Consider the following 26,053-nt stretch of genomic DNA (forward strand, 5'->3'; position numbering starts at 1 on the left):
TGTAAGAATTTGGATAGACAATACTTAAACTGCCAGCAGCTTCAGAGTCAATTACCCTGAATCTTGCTGCCAAAAACTAATTTTATTTGGTGAAAAGAAAAGTGAGAGTCTACTGGTTTGGCCCAAATCTCAAATTAGCTTGCAAATGACAAATTTTCATTTTTTTCCACCTAAATAAAATAGCTTCTACTTAAACATTGTGAATTTCTAGGAGACTGAAACTAACATATATGACAACTTCCAAGGACAGTAACCACTCAATAAAGACCTTTAGGCACTTCAGTAAATAAACCCTTTTGCTGGAATACAACACAGCAGCTTGGTAAAAAAAATCAATCTGTTGAAGGAAATTTGTAGTGAGATTTTAATATTTCATGGAACAAAATTACTTCAGGCTCGTCCTATTGAAGGGCTATGTTTGTGGAGAAAGTAAACGATTGCAGTGTTTTATGTGCCCTATCTCATGTCGTTCTGACAGCCCAATAAGGCAGGTGTTTTTATCCATATGTTCTAGAAGGAAGTCAAGGCAAAGAAAGATTCGGTAACTAATCCAGGGTCTTAACAAGCCAGGACTTGTGCAGGTGGTCTAGATCCAGAACTGCCTCTACACAAAGCAGATGGGAATTTTTTCACCTCTAAAATATTATAGATATGGCAAGATGGAAGGACACACTTAAATTGTGTAATTAGAGCTTAGCACCCACACAAGAAAATGAAAGCAATAGTTCTAATGATTGACATAGGCACTCATCAAAAGCCCATACATACTATTGATCATGAATTTCTCTTTTTCATCAGTGAGATTAATTCTGGACTTGATACAATGTACTGAAGCTTTTAATAGATCATTTTGGCTTTGCAAAGACATGGCTTCTAATATCAGTCTGATTGTTCCACCAGGAGATATCCCATTTTCCCCAGTGAAGAAGAGAAAACAGCCAGGTTGAATCACCATAATCAATAAACCCTCCCCCATGGCATTTGTTAAGCTCCACATCCCCTTGCAGTTTTTTTCTTTTAATCCCTTTACTGTTGACAAAAACGGCACTGAGAAAATGACCAAGATTTTAACCAATGCTAAATCAAACTGAAGACTGATTTAAATAATTTCTGGAAATAATGTTTGATTTATAAAATTGTGTTCATTGATCAGAATTCTATTAGTGATATGTTTATACTTTTTATGCCAATGTACTATATTTCACAAATATTTGAAGCTGTTTAATTACTGAGAGAGTTGCTTTTTTCAGAAAGAAACCCACATTATTTTCCTCACTACTACAACTTAAATTTAAAAATCATTGTGTTCATGTCATAGTCTCATGTTATTTTCTCTTGAAGTGGCAAGGGATGGAAATATGACCCTCAAAAGAAAAGTTCCAGGGCAGGATGGGTCATATAGTAAAAAAACACAGGGGGAAACCAACAAGTTCTAGTCTCACTTGCTCAGTCCATCAGTTTCTGATAAGGTCAAGTAGCTTCTATCAGACCAACTCATCTAAGAATATAAATTATGAATCTAGACAATATACAAATACATTAAAGAGCCATTTAAAAGCAATGGAGAGTAAATAAAAGTAGGCAGCAACCAGAAGGGATTAAACTCTTAAAATAAGGGAACTATACTGGATATAATACATATTTATTCAACTTCTCCCTGAAAGCATTCTTCAGACTGTGAGGCATGAATGGATAAGGCTCAAGCAAGTAGCAGCCATTTCATTGGCCTACAGAGTCAGAGATGGAATTAGGAGCTACCAGAGTGGTTGGAAATTCAGGAGACAAATTCCAGAAAGGAGGAAACCTATGGTAGAGATGAGCCCCAAAATCTGAGCCTAAACTACCTTCAAATACTTGGTTGACCCCTGAATGGAGCATGTGCAAGGCAGGGCCCCAAGGACATCTGAAGGAAAACAGTTAGCTGGAAACTGGAAAAAGCTGAGCAGAGATTTCAGCAGCTGCCTTTTGCAGGGAAGTCAGAGGGTGTTCAAGACCTGAAAAGTTAGAGGGGCTTGATAACACTTGGAACATTTCACTGAAACCCCACAAAGGCTACACTTTTGGAGTAAAGTCCACATCTCAGTTCTGAAGGATTTGCCTTAGCACTCAGAGAAAGACTGAAATAGATCTAGACTAACAAAGCGTAAAACTAACCCTCGGGACTGGTCTGGTGGCGTATTGGTTAAGTTCACATGCTCAGCTTCGGTGGCTCGGGGTTTGCAGTTTCTGATCCCGGACAAGGACCTAGCACGGCTCATCAAGCCATGCTGAAGTGGTGTCCCATATACAAAGCAGGGGAAGATTGGTAGCAGATGTTAGCTCAGTCTAACACTAGTTAACATTAACATCAGCTAACATGAGTTAGCCAATCTTTCTCACACATACACAAAAGAATGTAAACTAAACTAAACCTCTACAAGTCCAAAATTATCTGCAAAGAAATTACTTGCCTGCTAGAACAAAACTTAACCTTTGTCAAAGAAAGATAATAGAATTCAGGATATTTACACTGATCTATCCACTATGTCTGGTATATAAGAAAAAGTTACTAGACATGAAAAGAAACAGCAAAATGTGACCCATAGTTAAGGGAAACCTCAGTCAATACAAACAGACCCACAGATGACCCAGATTTGAAATTAGCAGACAAAGACTTTAAAATAACTCTGATAAATATGCTTTAAAATTTATAGAAAAGTATAGCTATAAAGGGTAAAGAGATGAAGACTTTCAGGAGAGAAATGGGAAGTATAAAAAGGAATCAGGCGCAGGGCCTGTGGCCAAGAAGTTAAGTTCGCACGCTCTGCTCCAGCAGCTCAGGGTTTTGCCAGTTTGGATCCTGGGTGCAGACATGGCACTGCTCATCTGGCCATGCTGAGGTGGCATCCCACATAGCACAACCAGAGGCACTCACAACTAGAATATACAACTATGTACTGGAGGGATTTGGGGAGAAGAAGAAGGAAAAAAAAAAGATTGGCAACAGATGTTAGCTCAGGTGTCAATCTTTTTAAAAAAAAAAAGGAATCAAAGAAAATTCTAGACCCCTCAAAATTAGAATATCTCAAATTAAAAATTCATTAGATGTGATAAACAGCAGATTGGACACAACAGAAGAAAGGATCAATAAGCTTAAAAAACAGTCAGATAAAGAGAGAATCTTAAAATCAGCCAATGTGAAAAGATTGTATACAGGCAAAAAGATGCTACAGACAGAAGAACAAGGATGGAAAAAGGTATGAATGATGACTGATGTTTATTAGAAATTGAACATATTAAAAATTTATTTTAATTAGAAAGTAAGTAGGCTTTCACATAATTCTATTGCTATAAAAACGTGCATAACTTATGATATTTTAAGCTCACTCTACAATTTATTATTATCTTATTTCAGTGGTTTTGAGAAATTCTAGATTACAAAAAAATTTTATAATTGACTAAAATTAAAAGTGCTGTTTCCCTTTTTTTATATCAAAAAGAACTGTGCAAAGTCAAAACACAATACAAAATTGAGTAAAAAATATTACTACATGTAACGTATAATTCAAACTGTTTAAAAATACACAGAAAGATAAAAATAAAGATGTCAATAGTGATTATATTAAAGTGGTGGATTATTAAGTGATTATTTTTCTCTTCTCAAATTTCCAAACTTTATATTGATGCCTTATTACTCCTTACCACTTCAGTGCGTATTTCTGAAAAACAATGATACCCTCCTATATAACAGTCTCAAACTCTCCAAATCAGGAAACAAACACTGATACACTATTACCATCTAATCTAAACATTTCTATCAAATTTTGCTGATTGTCCTAATAATATCATTTATAGGTCTATGATTAAGTCCAGATCATGCAGTGCATTTATATCTCTTTTGTACTCTTCAGTCTTGAACAGTTTTTAGATCATTCCTTAAGTTTTATGATCTTGAAGGTTTTTATTACTTTGTGTTTTGAACTAATCTCAGACTTACAGAATATTTTCAAAAAGAGTGCAGAGAATTCCTATATGCTTTTCATTCAGATTCTCCAAACATGAACAATTTTACCACATGTTCTCAAATTCTCTTTTTATGAAACATTTCAGAGTACATTAGAGAGAAGATGCCTCTTTATTTCTAAAAATTTCAGTGTGAATTCCCTATTAACAAGGACTTTTTCTTATACAATCATAGCACAATTATCAAACTCAGAAAATTAATCTTAATATAATATTCTTATCTAACGTACAGATGTTCAAATTTTGTCGAATGACCCACTAATGTTCTCTGTCTCTTTGCTTTTTGGTTTTTTTTTTGGTTAGCCCTGAGCTAACATCTGTTGTCAATCTTCCTCTGTTTTGTATGTGGACCCCACCATAGCATGGCTTGATGAGCAGTGTGTATGTCTGCACCTGGGATCTGAACCCACGAACCCCAGGCTGCCAAAGCGGAGTGTGTAAACTAAACGACTAAGCCACTAGGCCAGTCCCCCCAACTAATGTTCTTTTTATCAAAAGAACAAGAACGTCTCATCCAGGATCCAATCCAGGACAACAGATTGCATTTAGGTGTCACATCTTTTCATTGTCCTTTAATCTGGAACAGTTCCACAGTCTTTTGTGTCTTTCACGACTTTGGCATTTTTGAAGAGTATAGGCCAGTTATCTTGTAGACTTTCTCTCAAAAAAAGGGGAAATCTCAGCAGAGAAATAAAAACAATGAAAAGAACCAAATAGAAGATTTACAATTGAAACATACAATAACTGATATAAGAAAATCACTGGATGAGCTTATAAGAAGAATGAAGGTGACAGAGGAAAATGTTAGTAAACTTGAGAGTAGATTAATCAAAATTATCTAATGTGAAGAACAGAGATAAAAAATATTTTAAAAAGACAGAGAAAATAATAACAGAGCTTCAGAAACCTATGTGCCACCATGAAAATGTCTAACATATACGTAACTGGAGTCCTAGAAAGAAAAACGGGAGATTGGAACAGAAAAAAATATTTGAAGAAATAATAGCCAAAAGCTTCCCATATTTGGTGAAAGACATAAATTTACAGATTCAAGAAGTTTAACAAACTCCAAACAGGATAAATTCAAAGAAAGACTAGATATGCCATAATCTGCTGGAAATAAAAGATACAAAAAAAAAAAAAAACCCAACAACAACACTTGAAAGCAGCTGGAGAAAAAAGACACATTGCATGCAGGGAAACAATGATCTGAATGATTATAGTTTCTCATCAAAACTGTGAAAACCAGAAGACAGTGGAACAATTTTTTTTCCTGAAGGATAGCATCAAATTCTTAAACATTTATACCCTTTATCTTAGAATTTCACTTCTAGGAATTTCTTATAAATAAATGATCAAAAAGTGCCTAAAAATACTCATCACATTGTTGCTTAAAACAGCAAAAACTACAAATAAGTAAATATTTATCAATAGGGGATAGATTTAATATAGTATTGTACAGCCATATAAATTACTATGCAGCCATTTAAAATCTTGTACATATTTTTATTGACATAGAAGAAATCCACAATATTGCTGAATTTTAAAAACAATCTATTAAAAGGCATGCATGGTGTTTTTTCTGAACTTATACACAGCAAGTTCTCTCTAAAGTCAGGAGGAAACTTTGTCCAAGGAAGAAAGACCAAATGATCAAACCACCATTAGGTTCAGAAATTATTATTTTCAACATTATTTTATCTCAGTGGTAAAATTCTCAAATCATGACCAAGAAGCCACATCTTCTTGATTTAAGTGAGTTTCTCTTGAAAAGCCCATTTAATGTATCTGTGGTAGATTGTTTCAAGTGGTCCCCAATGAACCACAGCTCCCCGAGTCCACCTCTTGGCTGTGTGACTTCTCCACTCCTGCCATCAAGAGCACAATGTATTTTCCTTGAATCTAACTGGCCTTGTGTCTTGCTTTGACCACTAGAAAGTAGCGGAAATGATGTTCTGGGGTTTCTGAGCCTAGACTTTAAGTAGCCTTGTAGCTTCTGCTTCTGCTTGTGGAACCCAGCAATTTCATAAAGGCTATCAAAATTCCCATGAAGAGCAAGGCCCAGGAAGACGGGAGACCATGTGAGGAGAGGGGACACACAGAGGAGAATGGAAGCACCACAGCTAACAGCCAGCCTAAGGCCTGGACTTGGGAGTGAAGCTATTTTGGATGCTCCACCTCCAGTCACATTGTCCCAGCTGACATCGTGTGGAACAAAGACGAGCCGTCTCCACTGAGTTCTGCCTGAATTCCTAATCCACAGGGTCAGCAGCAAATAAATGGTGGTTGTTTTAAACCACTTAAGTTTTGCGGCAGTTTGCTATGCAGCAATAAGTGACTAAAACAGTACCATTCAGTTAAAAATCTTGACAGCAATTTATATACTGCTTATGGCTAGAGAATAGGAAAATGATAGGAATGTAACATAGTGACTATTTTGAACGAGAGTACAAGAGCAAAATAGTCCCTATTAAAAAGACTGAACTTAGATATTCAAGCAAAATTTAATGAATTTGCTTTCCAAGCAGGCATCAGTCGCCAAGTTCCCATTATAAGAAAAAATATTTTTTAAGCTTTATAATTCTAGCACTTAGAATTGCTATGCAGCATTAAATTCATTTCACAAAGGTATATTTGAAAATCCACAGTAACAGAGTAAATAATTTAAAGCAATGTTCTGCTAAAATGACTATCATAATTCATGGCATTGAAAATTTTGAATTCATTGTAGAGATATCTGCTATGCAAACAAATTATCAAAGTGATGATTCTCAGTATATACATCTTCATTTAAATAACTCACACTACCTTTGACAACTATTGAATCTGTCTTATTCCAAGTCCTAAACCAGCAGTGTACATCCCGGTCATTCCATATAGTTGACATGATGAGAAACAGACACCACTCTGTAACTACAAAAAAAAACATAGTCTGAAACAAAAGTGTGCATTTAAAATCATATTTTCCCATTCTATTCTGTTTTCAATAGCTGGCATTCATTTCAGAAATCAACCTAATTAGGATTGTAGAGATTCTTCTTGAATATTGTAAAATTATTCACAGGAAAAAAAACTACTTCTACACAGATCACTCTTCTTCTAAGATAAGTTCTCTCAAAATTTAAGACAGTAAAAGTGACAGCACCCATCAGGATAATTTATGACATACTCCTTTTTGGGGGGGGGGGGGGTGAGGAAGATTGGCCCTGAGCTAACATCCATTGCCAATCTTCCTCTTTTTGCTTGAGGAAGAGTGCCCCTGAGCTCATTTCTGTACCCATCTTCCTCTATTTTGTATGTGAGATGCTACCACAGCATGGCTTGATGAGCAGTGTGTAGGTCCACGCCCAGGATCCAAATCTGTGAACCCTGGCCCGCTAAAGGGAGCTTGCAAAGTTAATCACTACACCATTGGGCAGTCCCCTATGAAGTATTCTTTAAAAAATCTTCTCAGGGCCCGCATCTACAAAGTAGAGGAAGATTGGCACAGATGTTAGCTCAGGGTGAATCTTCCTTAAGAAAGAAAATCTTCTCACATACATTATTTTATTAGATCCCCATAACACGTATATATCAATCTTATAGATTAAGAACAGAGTTCTGTACAGATGAGGAAAGTGCTCGCTGTCACTATAACAAGACGATATTTTAAATTGTAAACCTGAATTCCCTTAGAGTTAAGCAGATATCTGATGCCTACTTCACATATTATTATACGTGGAGATCACAACACGTGGGCGCAGTCAACACTATAACACAGATAGGTGAGGACACAATGCTGGTTTTTATCTGTTTAAAGTGTAAATCTTTTGGGAATCTTGTAGACAGCTATCAGACTTCTATCATTTTTCCTGATAACCAAAAAGTAAAACAACAGCTCCTTTTAAAGAGAAACCATCATGTCCTATGACACCTTACCCTATAAAACAAAACAATTTTGAGTAGATTTTGAACAAAAAAGGTACCCAGAGAGAATCTGAAATATCCTATAATATTCTGTATCTTAGAAAGTGACTGCAAGTTAAAATATTCCATTACATAAAGAAGGCTGCCCACCAAGCTTAAAAGTCAATAATCTCTTGTGGGATCTATTTTATCACCAGTTATCAGAATGAAATATACCAAGAAGCCAATTAACTAAAAATGTATTTTTTAGACAATAATATACTGATACCTTGGCAGGTACTAAGGAATTTGAACTTCTAAAGAAATTTACAACGAAACTTTGAAAATGATAAATCTTTGTAAGAAAGAAATCCAGGATTTTAGCAAGTTAACCACAGAAGACTTATAAATAGCATATAAATACTAAAGCTAAAATGAACAGGAATAGTGGTTCCTCAGGGAACAATGAAATGAAGTAAATCCTGAATTTCAACTTGAAAACACTGATAAATAGATGGGCAGGATTTCAGAAGTCATTTTTAGTAGAACATGATAAGGAAAGGCAGGAGGAAAGAAGAACAAGACAGGTTTGAAAGTTAGACGAGAAATAGAAACATATTTGTTTGGGGTTAAAAGTTCCCAAATCCCCAGATGCTTTCATTAGTAACTGAGTTATTTTACTTTCTCTTCTTTGAAGAGAATTTGGAGACTATTTTAAGATGTGATGGAAAATTAAATGTTCAACGAGCTAGGCATGCAAAACAATCACCATCTTCTCCCCACTCCATTCATCACCAAATCTGCACATCCTTCTATATTCTTGATCTTTGTAAATGGTAAAATCATCCGTCTAGTTTCTAAACCAGAATCCCTCTCCATGCCCTTCTCATTTAACCTGTCCCCAAATCCTATAAAGCAATTTCCTAATTTTTCTGGAAACTGCCAGCTCCTTCTGGTTCCACCCTTCAGTCCATGCTCTGGCCTCCTAACTGGTCTCTGGTCAGGAGTTTATTCCCACCACTCCCACTGAGTTGCCCACAAGGATCTCCTTAAAATAAAGAGTTTATTATGATATTCTACTTAAAATCCTTCAGTGACACCTCATAGCTTTCAAAAAAGCGTAAACTCATGGATCCTGCCTGATTTCTAGCTTCGTCTTCACTCCCCCACACATACTCTTTGTTCCAGGCAAAGTGAATGATACAGATCATGCTCCATGTCGTGTTGTTCCCTCTGCCCATCAATTTACCCATGTAACCGTCACTTGACTTTTAAACTTTGGCTCACATGTGATCATCTCCTCCAGAGTGCCTTTTTTAATCCCTTAGTTTGCTTTCTATGTCTCTCTTCTTGGCTCCCATTCCATAGTCTCAGGTCTGAAACATGATTATGGCCTGAAGTGGATTAGGGAAGAGCTAGCTGGGCACTTGTCCAATGGCACCAATCTTCAAGAATACTCACATGTCATTAGGAACATTGCAGAGAGAAAATTGTATTTATCAATACTGTATATGGTTAGAAGGACTACTTTGACAAGTTTCTAGGAATCAGGAGCTGAGAATAACCAAGAATATGCTTGAATGGCAACAAATAATTTACTGCCTTTCCAAGGGGCAAGTCTGGTAAATTTCCGTGTTTCTGTTTTGCTAGTTAGGGTGTGCAAGTTTAGAGTCAGAGCTGAGCTGCTTAGGACAACACAGGAGAGGGTCTCCTCTGCCAGCAGAGGTCCTTCTCTATCCTTCTCTGCTCCATGTTTGCAATGTGGTGGTCTGTGTGAAACTGTGGTCTCTCCCTAAAGAAAAGTGAATAAATACTTAAAGAACACCAATTTGAAGGGAAACCAAATATCTAATTAGCTTTCTCAGGGCACACTGTGTTTCGGCTGGTCCTGATCATAATGTTTGTCACGTGATCTTGTAATAAGGTGAAATACTTGTCTTGTTTCTCCATAAGATTCCCAAGAGTTGAGACTATGACTTTTGCGTTTTGTAACAAATCTTGAAAAGGAACGTGTTCATTCAAAGTGTATGGTCTTGAAGTGTAAAGATCAAGATTTATGAGTGTGTATCCAGCACTGTCCACTGAAGAATGACCTTGAGTCAAACAGATAAGAATATTCTGTTCACTAAAAGGCATTCTTTATTGTGGGATAAGTACAGACAATTGTGAGTGAAATATCCCTTAAAACTATCCTTCTCTCTTTGGTTTGACTTCATGTTTACTAAGTAAACTACTGACTGCTCATTTCCTAGAGATTTTCATATAAGGACGGAGAGGACTGTGTGGAGAAGACCAAATCTGTGGTCACTGGAAAAATATATCAACCATTATAAATCAGTAAATTTACATTCTGGTTTATATATTACTCTCATTTAAGTGTGATTAGCAGGAGGTAGGATCTCTAAATCTGTTCAACTCTGTACATGAACAAAATCCAGTTTCTGGGCCTCTCCCTCTGGTGACCACATCAAGGCACTATCACCCTTTCTGAAATCTTGGGAAAATCAAATCAAATAATATATGTGTAATTATTTTCAAAATTATAAAGCTCCTACACATATTTTTTCCTCTTTGACAAGACTGACCTGCATATTTCAAAGGATATTTCAGCTTTGATTGTTTTCTCCCCTAAAGTTTCATTTCATTAAAGTATTGCTGTTGGCCAGCAGAAATTTCATGCTCTTGACCTGATTTAAACTAATATTTTCCTTCTTTCTGCTGCCAGTAAAACATTGTTATGCTCAACGTTTCTCAAGAGAAAGATATTCTGTATTTCTTCACTGTAGGCTACAACACTGAAGGGAAAAGGGGTACCTCTTAGCCCGATGACTCCTCTTCTGGAAAATATACAGAATATTCTGAAAAAATAAGCTACTAGGATCTTTTAGGATTAAGTTGAATTACTTTGAAAGAGAAGAACCCTACACAGATGTGGAATTTACAAGAAACGATGTATTTTTTTGTAATGAGTCATATTGATTTGGCAGTTGTTTAAATATTATGTCAACCGATTATATTTAAAATCTTAAGCAGATTAGACAGAAAACTCCAGAAAAAAAGGTAATATTAAGGGCAAGTAAAATTTTCTGAAAACGTCTGCTACCTGACTTGAGCCTTCTAAAATTCAAAACAAATATAAATGATCTTAAGTTTTGTCAAATCAGGATATTGAATCATTTTAATCAAGCTACTCAACCCAGTAGAAATGTTATTTTCTTGCATATATTTTCTGTTATTAGAAAACTGTGCTGTGCTAAAATGAACAGGATTCATTTTACGTGGGATAAATGTGTTTTGAAATTTAAAAATTTTCAGATTTTTAGGGCCAGCCCCAGTGGCCTCATAGTTAAGTTCAGAGTGCTCCACTTGGGTGGCCCACTTTGGTTCCTGAGCATGGGACCTACACTACTCTGTTAATGGCCATGCTGTGCTGGTGGCCCACATACTAAAAAATAGAGGAAGATTGGCACAGATGTTAGCTCAGGGAGAATCTTCCTCAGCAAAAAGAATTTCAGATTTTAGGAAGGTAATATCATGTGTTTGCCATATATTCAGTGTGGTCAGTGTTAAATGGCTCACCGGAAAAAAAGTGTGTGTGTATACATAAGTTTATTATGACTTTTAGTGATCAAACAATGTATAACACAAAACTACAAATAATAATAAAATATACAATATTCTTTCCTGTAATTCTATATAACCAATAGATTTTCACAGAATGATTTAATTGATTTTTGCCTAACTCTTACATCCATAGTCAATCAATGGTTATGATTCATGAAGGAATATTCTTCACTCATGAATACCGGTTGATATTTTCCTTAATTCTTAAATCATTTTGGGGGTTTATTAGTTCTTTTTCTAGCTTCTTTAATTGACTACTTGCCTATTTATTTTCATATGTATGTATATATACACACATAGAGGTAGACATATAAGCATACACACATACGCACACATACATACATACTAAATGTATTTCAGGCTTTACATTTCTAAGTTCCACTGTAGCTGCTTCCCTACAAATTTTACGTTGTGCTCTCATTATCGTCGACTTTTCATTTGACGCTCAAATAGATTGGATTAAATTGTTTCTTGATTTAAAAAGAAAAGGTGTAGAGCCACTACTTTAGGAGCCATTGAACCTCTCCAAATTCACCAGCCTATATTTACCTATTCCAATACTTTCTGAGGCGTGTCCTGCAAAATATTTACAAGTTTTCTTTCAATTGACAAATAAGTGTGTGAGGAAAGGGTTAGACAAAGTCAAAATAAGTTTTGTAAAGCAGGATTAATATGTATTGTAAATCTATCAAAGGGAGACATAGAATGCGACATTTCCTAAGACTGTGGGACCACATATTTTTGTTTGTTTTCCCACTAAAATACTCAAGCCTCATGGAACAGTTTAGAAGTCTTTAACTACTCTATATTACTTGGTGTGAACATCACTAATTTTACTTGTTATCACCTTTTAGCACTATAGTAGGCAGGGTTGTTAATTGCAAATAATAGAACTCACTCTGAACAAGTTTAAGCTTAAAATAAATTTACTAAAAGATAATAAGTGGACCAAAGAACCTCCAGAAATGCCAGAGAATCCACTTTAGAGGTTAGCACCCCAAACAATACCCAGGTCACATCACTGGATTGATTTTTGGCACCACTGAAATGGCAGTAAAGTTGCTAGAAAAGAAAGTCATAAACTGACAAAAACAGCAGGTGAAAAGACCAGCAGTAGCACAGTTTGGAACACAGAAAGCAAATGAATGATTGCTTACTACTTTAACAGATTAGGGACAGTTGAAAGTTTGTTTCTAGCATGAGAACTCCAAAAACAGGCTGATTAGCACATAAGGACCCCCAAATAGTTTAAGAATTAAAGGCACCGTTATCTATCTCTGAAACTGAGGGCAGGGTTGACAGGGAGAAAAATGGAACTAAAAACAAGAGAATCCATTGAAAATCTGTATAAAAAGCAGTTAGAGCCTTGGAAACCGTCTCCCCACCATGTAGCAGGGTGAGTGCTGATTAAGATGATAGGTTTATTCTATGGAGAGTCTTCAAACTCTGGGATACCAGGCACAGGTGAGGGCAGAAATACCACACTAAAAATATGGAGAGATTCCATACTGGAAAATCTACATGTGGAATGATGACAACCCATAGCCTCTCTCTCTATATTTGATTATACTTCCCTCTAGGATTCCTTTCCAGGAAACTAACCAAGTGAAAAGAAAAGCCCTATAGATAGAGTTGAGGGTACCCACTGAAATGGCCCAGTCAGATCACCATACAGCAAAGTCCAACAATTGACAAGTCTTATCCAGAAAACAGTTTCCAACCAGCTTCTTACTACTTGAAAATTAAATGTGAATGAGAGAGGAGGATCACCAAAGACTTAAGAAATATATCAATAAAAAAGACAGAAACCAAAACAAACAAAAAGTAGACTTCAGAAGAAACAGATTTCAAAATAATTTTTTAACATAATTAAATCCCTTAAAGACATAAGATTTTTACATCCATGAAACAAGAATAGAAAACTATTGAAAATTTTCAGAGGACCAAAAAAATTTTGGATATTAAAAACATGATAATGGAAATTAAACTTTCAATAGAAGGATTAAAAGAGAAATAAAACCAGAAAGTGGAACCCTCCTAAAAAAAGAATGAAAGAGTAAATTCAAAGAATGGAAACGAAATGGGAAATGGGAAAAAAGATATGAGAGAATCAGAGGGTGTTTCAGTTGTTTTATTATTCCATAACAAATCACCCTGAAACTTAGTGGATTAAAAGAATTTATTATTTCTCATAATTCTGGTTGACTAGGCTCAGCATAGTGGGTCTTCAGCTCTTCTGCTTAGGGCAATCACATAGCTACACTCACCTAGGAACTTGTCTGTGGCTCTGTAGTCCATGATGTCCTCTCATCCTCCAAAGCCTCTAACCACACTACCTCTCACTGTTGAATAATCTACTCCAAGCTTCCTTACAGAAGACAAAGGAAATGGGAGTGTCCAGTCCCCTTACGGCCTGGGCTTAGGTCTCTCAGATATCACTTCTGCCACTTTCTATTGGTCAAACCAAGTCATAAGCAGCTCAGATTCAATGAGAAAGATAATAGACTTCACCTGTTGATGTGAGGTTCAGTATGTGAATAAAGGGTTGGAAGAAATTGTTGGCCACTATCTTTAGAGTCAATCTCTCACACCGTGTGAGAACACTTCAGGATATCCAAAACCCCCAAAAGAGGAATTTGAGGAAGAAAGAACAGAAACAATGACAGAGGAGTAGGAAGCTGGAAAATAAATAAATTTTAAATGATCAGAACTGAAGAACATGAATTTTCAGATTGAGAAGTTTCGCCAAAGAGCTCTAACAGCAAAACAACAAACAAGCAAAAAGACCCATACTAATAAACATTGTCGCGAATGTTAGAATCCTGACCATAAAAAGAAAATCCTAAAAGCTTCTAAAGAAGAGAAAAAATAGGCTACATTTTAAAAAATTAAGAATCGGAATAATAGTAGACATCAAAAGTAAAAATAGAACCTAGAAGATGGTGAAATGATAGCTTCAAACTTCTGAGGAAAAAAAAATGCCTTGCAAGCTAGAATTCTATACCCAGGAAACTAGTAATCTAGTTTGAGATGGAATAAAGATGTTGTTAGACAAGCAATTTCTGAAAGAATTCAAATTCAAAATGCATACAACCTCAGGAAACTCCTGGAAGATGAATTCTATTGAAATTAGGGAACAAATCAAGAAAGAGGAAGAAATTGGATCCAACTCAGGAGGAAGATGAAAGGAGGATGTGCATAGAAAGGAAAGATGACTAGAGATCCATGGTCAATAGTTGTGCAGCAGCTTTAGAGATCAACCAATCTTCATTGGAACAGGAGGACAGAGGGCTCCAAAAGGGAACTCTTCAAGAAAAAGATAAAATTTCTAGATTACTTAATCCATTTATAATCATTGACCTTTGTGCGGCCGGCAGAAAGTTTGGAGATGAATTTGTTAAATATATAGAAAGCTAAGCAAATGGAATAAATGCCATAAATACTCCAAAAATAGAACAAAAGCAAAATTTATAATATACAATGTAACTCAGCTGTGGATAATATTTATAGAGTCATAATAATACTAATACTGATCTAATCCAAAATGATAAGGTATCTATATTGGGAGGATGGAAGGTAAGGAAATGAGTGGGTAGTGGAGCAGGACAGGGGGAGTAGGAGAGCTAAATATTAATCTTTCATACAAGAATGTCCATACATAATAGCTAAAGCTAAAACTCAAAGTAGCAGTTAAGCATGTTACCGAGAAATATAAAGGAAAAACATCAGAGCAAACAGCTGATATAAAAGTGGTCACCACTGGGGAGTGGGTATGGGAACGAGCACATACAGGGGACAGCTGCTTCATTTCAGCTTTTTAAAACTAGGTATATGCATAACTTTGCTTTTTAAAACAATTTAAAAACAATGCACATTTCCATTGGTGAAAATATAAAACAGTGCAGCTGCTATGGAAAAACAGTATGGCAGTTCCTCCAAAAATTAAAAATAGAATTATGATATGATCCAGCAACTCCACTTCTGGGCATATCTTCAAAAGAATTGAAAGTAGAGTCTTAGATATTTGTACACCCATATTTATAGCAGCATTATTTATAATAGCCAAAATGTGGAGGCAACTTAAATGACCATTGATGGATGAATGGATAAGAAAAATGTAGTACAACATGGATGGAAACTTGGGGACCTTATGCTAACTGAAATAAGCCAGTTACAAAAAGATAAATACTGTATGATTCCACTTATGTGAGGTATGTAGAGTAGCCAAACTCATAGGAACAGACAGTAGAATGGTGGTTGCCAGAGGCTAGCAGGAGCGGGAAATGAGCTGCTAATAGGTATAGAGTTTCAGTGTTGCAAGATGAAGAATTCTGGAGATCGGGTGCACAACAATGTGAGTATACTTAATGCTACTGAACTGTACACATGGCTAACATGGTTAATTTACGTGCATTTCAGCATAAAAATAATTTTAAAAAATACAAGTTTCTAGGTCTCACTCCTAACTTAACGGACCAGAGCCTGAGGATGAACGCAGAGAATCAGTATTTTTAACAAGCACTCAAGTTGATTCTAATGTGCATTATGATTTGAAATCTACTGCCCTGGGAATAAACCACCTGCCTTCTGAATGTATTAGACCACTGTTTGCATTAAATTCGGTAGCCTAGCATTTCTGATCAAGGGCATATACTCCCAGTTGAGGAATTAATTCCCAAGTCACCATAGAACAGTACAATTTATATAGCAATTATTTATATAGCAATTTAATTCCAAAGAGGGCTTAGTTAGTTACTGATTCCGAGGATTATAATTGTTCTCCAAAGAGTGGGGCAAATTGTTATCCATGTACTGCACACAGAGAAACTAAAGTAAAAGGAGTCATTTGTCCAGAAAAGACCAAATTAGAGCAAGAAACGAAATCCTTCAGTAAACATTTACTAATCACTACATTGTGTTTACTACAGTAGAAATACAAAGATAATTCCCCTCTTTTGAAGAGTTCACAGATCAATACTGATAACCTCCTCAGCCTATGGAGAACAAAAACTTCTTCTTTCCAGCTAATCCCACCCCACCATTATACCTCCACTTCTGAGTCCAAAGACAGCTTATTTACCCCTTTCTCTCCACAATTAGTAATTCTATAAACCCTATTTTTAAATATTATGCAACTTATCAATGTTTATAAGTCAATGTTATTTTAACAGAGACTGGCACCAACTAAAATTAAAGAAATGTCAATCCAATTTTGAAACTTTTGAAGGAAAAAAATGTCCTTGACAAATAATGTTTTTCAGAACCCAAATCAAAATGAAACCTTATATTAATTTCAGGTCCTACTAGATGAGTCTCCATTTTATTTGACCAAAGAACAAATATCTTAGGTAATATGTGAGAATATTCAAGTTCTTTCCCCAAAGAACTAAAAGTAAAATAAAATCTTGAAATCTTACACAAGAAGTTTTTTTCCAAAATACTATCTATTCAATGAGAACGTAAGATAATGAGTGCTCCAAACGAGACATTTTGAAAACATGTTTTCTAATTTTTCTTTTTTTCTTAAAGATTGGCACCTGAGCTAACAACTGTTGCCAATCTTTTTTCTTTCCTTTCTGCTTTTTCTCCCCAAACCCGACCCCCCCCCCCCCAGTACATAGTTCTATATTTTAGTTGTGGGTCCTAGTTGTGGCATGTGGGACGCCACCTCAACGTGGCCTGATGAGTGGTGCCATGTCCTCGCCCAGGATCCAAACCAGCGAAACCCTGGGCTGCCATAGCGGAGCGCGCGAATTTAACCACTCAGCCACAGGGCAGGCCCCAGTTCTCTAATTTTAAAGAAAATAACACACTATAACACGGTCTGCAAATCTGGGGCACGTGCTGCCAACTATACCCAAAACAATGTTTTTTACATAGCTTCAAAAGAAAACCTATTGTTGGGCATATAGCTATAAATTAAATTTTAATGTCACCATGAATACGAACCTAGTTTAATCTGAAATGAAATTGAGTGATTAAAAATTAGTATGTTAATATTTGCGCCATGAGTGCCAAGATTCTTTTTTTTTTTTTTTCACTTCTTTTAACTATTCCTGGAGGCTTTTTTCTTGTGTCAGCATTTCTCATGAGCTCTGGAATATCTACCTCAAAGTTTCCATTTTGAAACATGGAAATAAAATATTTGTTTAAAAAAACGTCACAAAGATACCATTAAGTTTACTATGGGATGGTATTGACTAATTTTAGGACTCATTCACCAAATATGAGAATTTATTTAAAACAATCCATTGTGGATTTAGGTAAAGTTATAAACTTTCCTAATATTTGTAAATGAAATGTAACCTGCTATTAGCAACTCCGCATTTTACAGCCCACTAAAATCTCAGTAACGTCTCTGACGATAACCTAACAGGTAGAGCCACATCGGCACATGTAACTTCAGTGCCCTGACTTCCCAAGACAATTGTTATTACCGGTTAGATGGAGACAGTCGTGAGAACTCAAGAAGAGATAAAAAGAAAAATAGCTGAAGTGACTAATGTACTCTTCTACAGGATGCAAACAACTTTTTGATGCAGGGCTCTGGTCTGGGTTAAGTATTGCTACATTATGCTGATTTGGTTGTGGTCTTTGATGGTCTCTTTTCCATGACAGTGGACACTTTCTTGGCTTTGCCTTTTAAATCAGTGGAGCTTATTCTTTGACTTTGAAGGAGCCTATTTGTTTTTAAAGTTTCAAAGAGAGAAAACTAATGATTTTAGTGGTTAAAGTGCACAGATAGGACCCACGCAAACAACTATTTCATACATAGATTTTATTCATGTTTCTTGGATGGGACAAAAACTGTATTATTTATGTAACCACAGTTTTGAGGTTCACATGAAAACAGCTACCTTTTTTTTTTTTTACTAACATTGAGTAGTCTGAATTATAAAATGTTTATAAATGATTTAATGGATTGAAACAGTATTTGCCATAAATTATTGTTGTTGAAAGTGAACTGCTATTAAAATCTAACAAAAACCTCATATGAAGCAATTCATTGCCTTCTAAATTTAATTTTGATGGAAATAAATTTTGATATTAATATGTAATTTAAAAATCTTTTTTTCTCAAAAATCTTACAAATTCACAACGTTTATGACATTGTAAAATAATTTTAAATAGTGAAAGCTACAAATTATAACCATAGCCTGAAAACTGATAACAACTTTTCATTTCATATACCATAAATTATTTTAATAATGCTAAGATATGAAATCTATTTTTACATATAATTAGAAAGAATCACAAATGATTGGAGGTCCATATTTACTAGCCTTCAATACAAATTTTACAAAACAGTATACCTACTGGATACAAGAATAAAAACTTAAATGTCCACTAACTGATAAATGGATAGACTGTGGTATTTATACAGAATATTATACAGAAATAAAAATTTATCAACTGTGGCTTACTCATCTGCAAGGATAAATTTTAAAGTTTTTGAGCAATAGGTGGTCATGGAAGCAAGCATTCACTATGATTCCATTTACAAAAAATTCAAAAAGGGGAAAAACTAAACAGTGCAGAACTATAAATACAAATGAGAATGATGAACAGAAAATTGAGGAGAGTGGTAACCTTTAGGGGAGAGACGTGATCTTCACCAAAGAGGAGCCACAGTGGGCATCAAAGGTATGAGTAACGTTCTACTCTTAAAACAAGGTGGTGAGTCCGTGCGTATTTATTACTCATCCTTAAACCGTAGACATACTTTACACACTACAGAGAAGATGAGACAAGAAAGTGGAGGCCATACATGTAGACGACGCCATTTGAAGAGGCTTGATCTTGCTTGGAGCATAAAGAAATCAAAGAGTAGATGGCAAAAAATGTGCATGTTCAAAGAGATTTTTGTTTTACACTGTTTAAGATATGAACAGAGAGCATCTGAATGGCATAGAAAAGTCCCATCAGAGGGGAGAAGTTGAAGAAACAGCAGAAGAGAATACTGATGAAGCAAGTTATTTGAGTACTCTGAAGGGACTAGCATCCAAGGCACACTGAAGAGGTTGGCCTGTGACAAGAGGAGGAATACTGCTTGATTCAATCAAAAGGGAGCAGGACAGATAGAAACAGGTGCAGATTTACACATACGGCGACGGAAAACTGAGCTTTGTCACACCTGATTAACTTGTTCCTCCTGCATGACGTCAGGTTATTAGCTGAGAGGGAAGAGCCAGAGTTGGTTTTGAAAAAAAGTGAAGGCATGAAACGACAGTTTTGGACAATGAGAGAACAAACTGACCAGAGATCAACGCAGGTGCTCTCTTGTGCATTTCACCGTACCTGTCTCCCTTGCCTCTGTCTAGAATGTATTCCCCTTGCTTTTCCACCTAGAAAATCTTGCCATCCTTCAAGATTCACCTCAGGTTCCACATCCTCTGTGAAACCTTTTCTGACTATTCCATTGTAATCTTTTAAATCTTACAGCACTTAACTCTATCACTCATTTTTCACTTACTCATGGACTCTTGCAATAACTCTTTTGTATTGTACATGATTTAATTTTTACGTGTTTTCTCCAGTTCTTGAGGGCAGAAATCATGTCTTGTACTTTTTAACACTGTCCCTCCCACTTTCAGAAAAATAGAGCATTCTCATGTACACAGTGAACATTTAGATGTCTTTTCTAAATATGTCATCTACCAAACAATACACTTAAAAGAAAGCGATAAAATAACTAAAACATACATGAATAAGTGCTGAACTTTGAATTCTCCATTATTTTCTTATAACTGCTCTTGGTTTTCAATTTTTAGATTTAGAACTTACTGTTTAGAAGTTAAGCCAGAGATCAACGTTAACACATAACTGGTTTAATTTTTAAAATTTTAAACAAATTGCTCCTGTTCATTAAATTATTAAATTTTTTTCTTTACAATTTTTAATATATTTCTTTATGGCAGTAGTTCCCCCAGAAAATGAAGCAGAATGTTATCAGAAAAGACACATTATGTTAGGAATGCCATCTTGTGGTTGAGAGTAGTCCATTACACTAACAGGTCCTTTCAGTGACAATCTTTAACTCAGAAATAAAACATCCAGTAAATTCACAAACATAAATCATTGTCACTACAGGAAATAAAAATTAAATGTGCACACATGTATGGTGACAGATAAAAACTAGACCACTGATGGTGAACACAATGCAGTCTATACAGAAACTGAAATATAATAATGCTCACTTAAAATCTGCACAACTTATAAGCCAATATGACCTCAATAACTTTTTAAAAAATTAAACATGTATCAGTTGTGTGTGGTTTCTGTTGCCAAAAAGACAACATTCATTGAAACAACAGACAACAGGCAAATTATATACGAATGGACTCAAAACAATGTAGGAAAACTGTCACCTAACTATAAATATACTTCTATTAAGACTATTCAAACACTCTGAATTTTGGAAAACTTTTAAAATAGTTAAGTCATTTTATTTCTGTATCTACTACAAAGTAGTTCTGTTGATTACTACATCCTGGACTTAAATCACGTGTCTTGATGTTCAAAGTACATCACTCTAACTATCAACATTCAAAGGGGAGTAAAGGACAGGACACTTACCTAATCTGGACATTGTAGGATACACATAATTAATTCTAATAATAACTTACTCTAATTCTAAAATAACTCCAAAATGGAGTTTGAATAGGGTTGCAAACACTGGCCCTATCTTAAAGGATGAGTTTACTTCCTCCATGCTAGTCAGTCATTTGAGTGGTAAATTATCTTTCTAGTCAACAGAGAATTAGTAATGGTTACAGATGTAGTACTTAACAGTGCTTAAATATTTAAATTGCTAAATTGAATACCAGACATTTTGGTCCACTTAAAAGTGGGAACGAGGAAGTGGAAAGTGATACATCCCTCAGGCGTGCGAAGCCCAGGACAACAGCACAGGGTCCACGCACTATGCTTCCTTTTTGTCGCTTCTAGATTAAGGATCCAGGAAGCATGTGCAGGGACAACATTCAGTCCTAGAGATTAGGCACTGAAATTCTGAAAGATAATAGGTCTACATATAGACATATTTACATAAAAAGCAAAATGCTAGTGTACTCCAGATCAACTTTTGTGATTTATTATTGCATGCTTAATCACCAGAAAAAAATATTTTACTCAGAAAGCTTTTACATGAATTGACTTTGTATTAGCTTTTCCACATGACTTTTTAGGACATCCACATCAGCTGCACAGACCTGGTACTCCACCTTCTCTGGCTGTTTTGTTCTCTCTAATAAAGCCTCATGAGGTGGAGGTAACGCATTGTACGAACTCAGTAAGTAAAGCTGACTTGATGAAGTCTGGTTGATTTCTTTAATCTTTAAAGCCTGCAAGATAGCAGGTGCAAACTTTGAGTAATGAGCTGTCGATGAGATAATCACTGGGCAGGTTTTGTCTTGCATTCTGTCTGCAACTACTTTTGCAACAGCAGTGTGTGGATCCAAAATATACCCTGAAGTATTGTAGGTGGAGTGAATAGCTGCTAGGCACTCTCCCTCGGAGCACCAGTCGGCTACAAAGTCCTGTTGAAGTTTCTCCACTAGAATCTTTTCTATCTGGAAGTGATGCTGCTCTTCTAATTGATTAAATAATTTTGTCATTAATTGTCCATCTTTATTAGCCATCAAGTGTAAATGCCGTTCCAGGTTTGAAGATTTGAGAATATCTATTGACGGTGAAAAGGTTTGCGCTAATTTTCTTTCCCTTAGATCATAATGTCCTGTTTTTATAAAATCAGTCAAAACATGATTCTGATTAGAGGCACAAATAAATTTTCGAATAGGGATTCCCATCATTTTGGCGTACACTGCTGCTAAAATGTTACCGAAGTTTCCTGTGGGAATACAGACATCGACTGGGCTTCCAAAAGAAATAAATCCTTGGCTAACGAGATCAAGATATGCAGAAGCATGATAAACTACTTGGGGAAGCAGTCGGCCCCAGTTTATGGAATTAGCTGAACTTAAGACTGTTCCATATTCCACAGTAAGAAAGCCAGTAAAATCAGGGTCTTTAAAAATTCTTTTTATAGCTGTCTGGCAAAAATCAAAATCTGATTTGACACCCACTGCCCATCCATTTTCTTTCTGACTGCCAATTATTTGTGCTTTTTGAAAATCACTTACTCCGTTCTCAGGAAAAAATGTGGCCACAGCTATTCTTTGCTTGTCGTTCTTATTCAGATGACTGAAACCATTTAACACTGCACTCCCTGTGTCTCCTGAAGTAGCTACAAGTATCATATAATTGCAATTCGGTGGAATGCAGTGTGCGAAAAGATGAGGCATAAGCTGGAGAGACAGATCTTTAAACGATCCTGTTGGTCCATGAAACAACTCCAGGATGAAGTGGTTTCCTGACAGGTGCCTGACAGGGGCAATTTTTGAGCAGGCAAAGTTTTCCCCATAAGCGGCTTCAATCATTTCTCCCAATCTGGCAGCAGGTACGTCAGCAGGATGTACACACTTCTCCAACAGTATTTGTGCTCTTTCTACATACGTTGCTCCTACTAGGCTTTTCCACTCCCCACAGTTTAATTTTGGAAACTCCTTCTCGGGAACAAAGAGGCCACCATCAGAAGCTAACCCCTCAATCACAGCTTCGCTAAAGAATTTTGTTGAAACCTTCTGTTCACAGTCTTTAGGCCAAATATGTCTTGTTGAAATGAATGTTTCTGAGTCCACATCTTGGTATCTTTTAACTGCATTAAGCACTTTGTCAGCTATCTCCTCTGGGGAAGCCCCACTTTCACAAAAAACACGAGTATCATACCACTTCTTATAATACTGTTTTCTAAATTTAAGTAAATCTTTCATAGATGTTCCAGAATTCTGACCTACAATCCTATCTATTTTCATTAATTTTAGACGACTAACTATATCTATTAGAGGTACATCCAAGTATACAATTATCCCATTTTTCTTCAGATGCCACATGCTAGCATCATGCATTGGATTGGACCCAGTAAGGGAAATCACACTTCCAGATGCAGAGAAGTTTAACACAGCTTTTCCTTCCTCTTCTAAAAACTGCTCATTACCAACATCCTGTAATTTTTCAGACACACTCATATTCCAGGTTTTTTCAAGGATATCATCATCCACATCTATGACACAACAACCTAGTTTCTGACCTATTATCCGGCCCACTGTTGTTTTCCCAGCACCAGGCGGTCCCATCAGGATAATATTTTTGTCTCCAACAAGAGAGTGGGTTGAGTGCCATGACTTCCTTAATTCTGCAAGTGCAAAGGTCCTTGAAAGAAATAGCTGTGCGTGTTTATCCGTTTTAACATGTATACTAGAAAAACATTTCTGGGTTATTTGTTTCAGATGCTGACATCGTTTAAAGTGGAGCATTCTCTTCACTTTTCTGCCCAAGCCAATCTAAAAGCTGGCTTTAGCCCTTTTCAAAACATAAAAACAAAAAAAGACATTTGGTTACTAATTTCAAGACTTAAAATCTCAATAGGATTGAACATAACCATGCCCCTAGAGTATATAAACTGTTTAAAAATCTACCAAATTTATGGGATAATTAAATTCAAATTTAAAATTCAAATTCTCATATATTGCATATCATCCTTTTAACAATCTTTTCAAATCTCAAGACACTGAATAATAAAAACTTTCAACAATTTGTAACTATTAAGCAATAGAAACTTTTTTCAGAAAATGCCACATCATAGATGTTTTTTAAAAAAATATATTAAATCAAATTAGCATTCCTTTCCATGTAATGAAAATTGTTTCATGGTTTATAACCCATATAAATAAGGATTATTTGGTGTTGGAATGCTATTTACTTGCAATTCACAGAAGCTAAACAATATTCTTTATATTTAATTTCTCTTTAGTTAATATGAACGTGTTAGACTATCATATTCCTCATAAATCTATAGAATTCACATGAATAAAATATTTGCTCATGAAATGCTTAACTTCCCAAACTATAGGACAAAGGTATGACATTTTCTTTATGTGCCTTTCACATGCATACTGTTAAGAATCATTCTTACATATTTTTCATATTGAAGGTCTTAAAAAAAACTAAAGTGAAAGGTATAATATTATGCAAATAGTTAAGAAAAACTGATAAGAAGCAGCAAGGTCAAAGGCTACAGGTCTATCACCTTATCTGCATGGGACCATCACTTTTGTTTCTGTCCCATAAACATCATCAGTGGAGAGACTTAACTCAAATTCCAGACTCCAGAGCGAGAGCAAAAAAACTCAGGAATGTTTCTAATGATGAGAAGAAAAAAATTAGTCTGGCATCCGAAGAAGCCCTGCAACTCCCCGTCCTGGTCAAACCCCCACCTTTGGAAACATACTCACCATTAAAACACAAACGTAGGCCAGACAAGTCAAATATTTAGTCATGTGTAAAACGCAATTTAATAACTGCTGCGATGCTCATTTAAATTGACTAAAGTAACTTCACAGACACCTAGTGGGGCTTTCCACATGTTCTGTAGTAGAAACAACATGCAACTGAGCTGTATTAAATGTTAGATGGTATGTTTAAATATGTTCTGAAAACTCTCAATCATTTACTACTCAGATTATCTCTGCTACATAAACTGTGTTCTGTAATTAAAAATTTAAACCATTTTAAGCCAACACTGAATTTAACTTACTAGTTAAATTGGAATGGTCAAGAGAAGGAACACATTTCCTTGTTTGGCTTTTCACCTTGTATGCACTGTGCTTCACTCCCACGGACTTGTAAACATGTGACACACAGGAACCAATCTTACATGAAGAGCTTGTTCATGCCGAGGCAAAGTCAATCTTTGCAAAAAGTGGAGTCTATAATGGAAAAAAATTCAAGTTAATCATAACGGCATACAGATTCATAAAATTCCACACACAGACTAGTCTATTATTAAATATCCACCTGAAATTTTTAAAGTACAGAAAAATAACGAATTGACCCTTTTCATGTTTCCCCAAATCTATTATTAAAAGATTAAGATAGAGCCAGCCTGGATTGCCTAGTGGTTGGAGTTCTATACACTCCACTTCAGTGGCCTGGGTTTGGTTCCTGGGCACGGAACCACACCACTCGTCTGTCAGTAGCCATGCTGTGGCGGTGGCTCACATAGAAGAACTAAAAGGACCTACAACCAGAATATACAACTACGTACTGGGGTTTTGGGGAGGGAAAAAAAGAAAAAGGAAAAGAGAGGAAGATTGGCAGCAGATGTTAGCTCAGGGTGAATCTTTCCCAGTCAAAAATAAATAAAAAATTACGATACCCTTTTTTTTCAACATGTGTGTCTTATCATAGAAAATAATTTTACTAAACAGTATTGAAGGAATTTCTGCCATCAAGCAATATAAAAGACAATATAACCAAATAACAAAATATATAAAATCTTTCTCAACGACACCTAAAATTTCCATGATCTAACTGTATGTTCAGCGATGGGGGAAAAAACTAGTGGACTAAAGCTATGAAATGAGTGTCTTAATTACTCTTTTAGGTTGTTTTATCTGTCTGGATCACTACATGATTTGTATGT

At 35.7% G+C, this 26,053-nt stretch overlaps 1 protein-coding gene across 11 annotated transcripts in view; it reads right to left on the reverse strand.

The window, feature by feature from the left end:
• Window positions 1–19,156: 19,156 nt before the first annotated feature.
• THNSL1 (threonine synthase like 1) overlaps window positions 19,157–26,053 on the reverse strand; it is a 68,785-nt gene continuing 61,888 nt past the window's right edge. For 9 of the 11 annotated variants that reach the window (XM_044761996.2, XM_070500808.1, XM_070500807.1 and 6 more), the window contains 2 exons: window positions 25,166–25,337; window positions 19,157–23,931 (listed from right to left, as the gene is read on the reverse strand). In XM_044761996.2, the coding sequence (XP_044617931.1) occupies window positions 21,654–23,885 (2,232 nt within the window). In that variant the 5' untranslated portion in view covers window positions 23,886–23,931; window positions 25,166–25,337 and the 3' untranslated portion in view covers window positions 19,157–21,653. Of the gene's footprint in view, window positions 23,932–24,658; window positions 25,115–25,165; window positions 25,338–26,053 lie in introns of those variants that run through there. The other 2 variants (XM_014847439.3, XM_070500810.1) reach the window with 2 other exon arrangements.

This window comes from Equus asinus, chromosome 29 (genome assembly GCF_041296235.1).
Source record: "Equus asinus isolate D_3611 breed Donkey chromosome 29, EquAss-T2T_v2, whole genome shotgun sequence".
NCBI lineage: Eukaryota > Metazoa > Chordata > Mammalia > Perissodactyla > Equidae > Equus > Equus asinus.